Below are 3,835 nucleotides of genomic sequence, written 5' to 3' on the forward strand. Positions count from 1 at the left end.
CGTGGAGACAGTGTCCTGGACAGTAATAAAAACCGGAGAAAGTAGGAGGCCCACAATTCATCATGAGTCACCAAGCTCTGACAGCTTCTTTGGTAACTTCATTGCACAATATCCTCTAACAAAAGGCCATCTTGGGAGTAGAAGTGGGAAACAAACTTACTCACAGCTGCCATTATTTGTCCATGAATTCCTTTGCCTGGCCTTGTTTTTATAGCACTGCTTTCACATCAGCAGCCCTTGCATTGTCTCTCCACCTTTCTGGTAGTTTCTCAAGAGGACATATCTTTATAAATTACAGACATGGCTATTCAGCATGGAAACTGGCATTAGTGGAAGCTTCCAGAGATAACAGGGTTTGATGTGTTGATACCATCTAGAGATTTAAAATCACTTTCCCAAAGTGAAAATAAAATACTAGGGAAAACGAATTTCACTAAGACAGATTTGCCTTGAAATACTCCTTTCTGGATCCAGTGCATAATAGGTCCTAAAGAAAAGCAAGCCCTTATACTTTCACAGGGTGAATTTATGGCTTAATAAATAACAAACCCTTAGAGTAAGATACGGCCTTGGACGTCACTGAATCCAGCTGCTTACATACTGTAAAAATTACTTATAAAAATTCCAGAGAAGATGTCTTTGTGTAAGAAGCACTTGTAGAAAGCCAGTTCAACAACTCCATATTAAGTCTCCACAATGAAATTGCAAAATGCTAAGAAGTTGTTTGAAATCTTGGGTGCGGAAGTCTTAATACCACCAACTTGGGAGCCTTGCCCCATCCCTTGGTTTGGTGCCAGAGCCAACTCTGAGAAGGAAGTGGCCCAGAGAGACAACTCTAAACTCAGAAGAACATGGCTGACTCCATTCCCCGGTGCCTCCCACTGGCACCACCCAAATGGAATCCATCAGTCTTTGGAGCCCTGGTTTGAAATGCTCAGGAAATTCCCCTGTCAGTCACCCAATTACACCCTGACAATTTAAGTCCCAGGAATCCCGTGAAGTGCATTTTAGTTCTGGAAAATTATCTCCAAAGTCACTTAGTTTCTCAACTCAGCTCAAAAGTACCAACAGAGCAAGACAAAAAGAAAATGCACATTCATCACACACAGTCCACGGGGCCAGTTACAATGTGCAGCTACACTAGGCTTTGACTCATTCCCACGCGGGAATCCGAGCGGGTATGAGCACCTCAGCAGTGGTGTGGGGAAGGTGAGTGGAGACCGAAGACCCAGCAATGGGCTTGTCTGCCTTTCCCCCTGCAATGGGCTTGTCTGCCTTTCCCTGCACCTGCATTGACACTGGCAAAGATTCTCCCCCTTGGCAGGCCCGAGGACTGGTGGGGTGCCACCTTCTCTAGATCCCTGTGCGCCAAGGCAGTCAATCTAAGTAAGAGATGTGCAACACTTGTACGCAGAACTGACTGGGGAGAGGAGGGAAATGTGCCCTTTATGAAAAATAAATTGTGACAGCTTGCCACAAGGTGTCAGCATATGTCCCCGCACAGTGAATCAGGAGTGGGTGTTGCACCTATAAACAAGACTCCCTTTTCAGCGCTGGAGGTATGATTTGTTTAATGACATTTAGAAAGTTCTAATTTGTTTCATGCATGTTTTTTTTGCAAATTTGACTCCTCCACCAAAGTACATTATCACAACATTGACTTTGTGGGTATTGCGCATGCACACAAAAACATTGAAACTTCCTCAATAAATGAAGAGGGTTTTTTTCCACATCTGCATTTGTGAAAGATAAAATTTCTTGAGATCTCAGCTCTTTGGGCAATTGCATGTATAGTGATGACCCACAGCAGCTGCTGATCAATCTTGTCAAAAGACTTAGGTTGCCTGTCATAGTATTTCAGAGGTTAGAAGTTATAAACCTGAGTGCACAATTACCAAGCGTCTTGATATGCTTTTATACATTTGGCTTTTTGACCTATTTTTTTTTTCTACAAACATGGATCAGCTGCTCGTGGCTATTATAACTACAGTAGTATATCTGAGTGTTTATGCTTACAAAAATATCTGTTTATTTTTGCTTATTTTATTGTATAAAGTAGCCTACAAAGTACTCTGTTGTATATGTTTCTCAAATCAATATGCTTTAGAATCTAAATCTAAAATCTTCTAAAGAATAAAGAAAACTAGAATCCAGGGCTGTGTACCTCTTATGCCCTGATAAATGTATTAGTAAGAAAGCAAGTTCCTTTTCTACCTCTCAGTAAAGAGAACAACTTAAGTATTCGGATATATTTGATGAAACACAGAAATAGAGGTGTGGTGGATGACTGCCAGTCTCCTTAGAACTCTGTCCCCTGTTCTCGTTCTGGGTCAGTGTTTCTGCTACTGAGAGGATGACAGTGAGCTCACAGATGCTTCTCTTCTCGTCTCCCTCCCCTCCTCACTCCTTTACCCCTTGAGAATCTTGCCTATGCTCTAGCCCTGAGAAGGTCTCCTTCCCTAAGGTTACCCAAACGCAGCAACACCTTTGAAGGGAGAGAAAAAGAAGAGAACAAGTTAAAAGGGAGCAGGAAAGAGAAACCGGCATGCCTCTTGCAGAGGACACATATCCCTACCCAGCAGCAGGGCCTCAAGCCAGACGTTTGCTTACTCTCACTTACCTTTTTGCCATTCACAAAGAAAACCAGCTCATCGGTTGTCATTGTCCCTGGTTGGGGGTCCCTGAACTCCGGGTACCTCATTCATAAGAGACACTGGGAGTTGCTGTTCACTGCTCTGCAACCTGAAAGTTATGCCTCCCAGTAAAGTGAAATTAAGTCAGCCAATGGGAGGGAAGCAGCTTAGAGCTTCCGGGTACAGAGAGTTCTTGGCAAAAGCTACTGTTTTACATAATCAAGGAAACCACAAACGATCATACACAGCAAATCACATTCTCCACACTGGTGTCAAAGAGCACAAGGAAAATACCTCCAGATGTTGGTAAATCTGGTGCCACGGTGCCAAGTGGCCACAGGTCTTAGGCACTGCACTCATGGAACCTGCCTCATCCCCTGCTTGCTGCAAGACCCAGAGGGGGAATGACTATTGTCAGAGTCATTGCTAAGGGAGCTGACTCACAGCCTCCGTGCCCACACTTGTCATTCTATCATTCAGATTTACAGCAGTACAGACTTAGCACATCCATGCCAGGCCCATTCTCTCCGGGCAGACTACAGAAGTCACATGACAGGTAGCCCAGTGAACCTGGCATTTGACCTCAGCATGTTACTTACCATCTTCGGAACTCAATTGTTTCCATCCTTTAAAGGGGCATAGAATGACACAAGATCATTTTCTGAGGAACAAATAATATTTTAGAAGTGCTTTGTAACTCTGAAAAGAACCAAAATATCGCTGTTGAAAAAGTTTTCTGAACAACATGCAACTATAATCCTGATAGCAATTCATTTTTGAGATTTGTTTCTTTTATTTGATTTTTTTTTTCAGTAAAATGTAACTGACAAGTTGCCAGAGTGACTCATGAAAGTATTTCAAAATACCATGTAATTATAAACTGTTTTTCAAGTTTTCATTTTATTTTTGGATTGCTAGTTTTCAAGTTTTTATACTACATCTTAATTGATGTATGTTTTAGGAGTCAAAGTTTTTATTCGAAAACAGCTCCCTCCCAGCCCTTTAGGGAAGCACACACAATCCCAGCATTCACACAATCCCAGCATTCAGCGCAGTAATGACCCACACAGTCGCTCAGCCAGCCTCCCTGCAGGACACCTCCCATACACTCCTGGCAGACTACCTGGAGGGAAAAAGGGAGTGGTAGGCAGCTGTGCTTGGTAGAGCAACAGCTTAGAGAAACTGAGGACTTCTAGGAGAAC

At 43.0% G+C, this 3,835-nt stretch overlaps 1 protein-coding gene across 1 annotated transcript in view; it reads right to left on the reverse strand.

Moving 5' to 3' along the window:
• The window catches only part of XDH (xanthine dehydrogenase), a 64,878-nt gene extending 62,130 nt beyond the window's left edge, over positions 1-2,748 (reverse strand). Inside the window, exon 1 of the mRNA XM_023511824.1 lies at positions 2,621-2,748. Coding sequence (XP_023367592.1) covers positions 2,621-2,701 — 81 coding nt within the window. The 5' untranslated portion in view covers positions 2,702-2,748. The remainder of the gene's footprint in view (positions 1-2,620) is intronic.
• Between the last annotated feature and the right edge of the window lie 1,087 nt (positions 2,749-3,835).

Source organism: Otolemur garnettii, unplaced genomic scaffold (assembly GCF_000181295.1).
Source record: "Otolemur garnettii isolate 467f Iridium unplaced genomic scaffold, OtoGar3 scaffold00022, whole genome shotgun sequence".
NCBI lineage: Eukaryota > Metazoa > Chordata > Mammalia > Primates > Galagidae > Otolemur > Otolemur garnettii.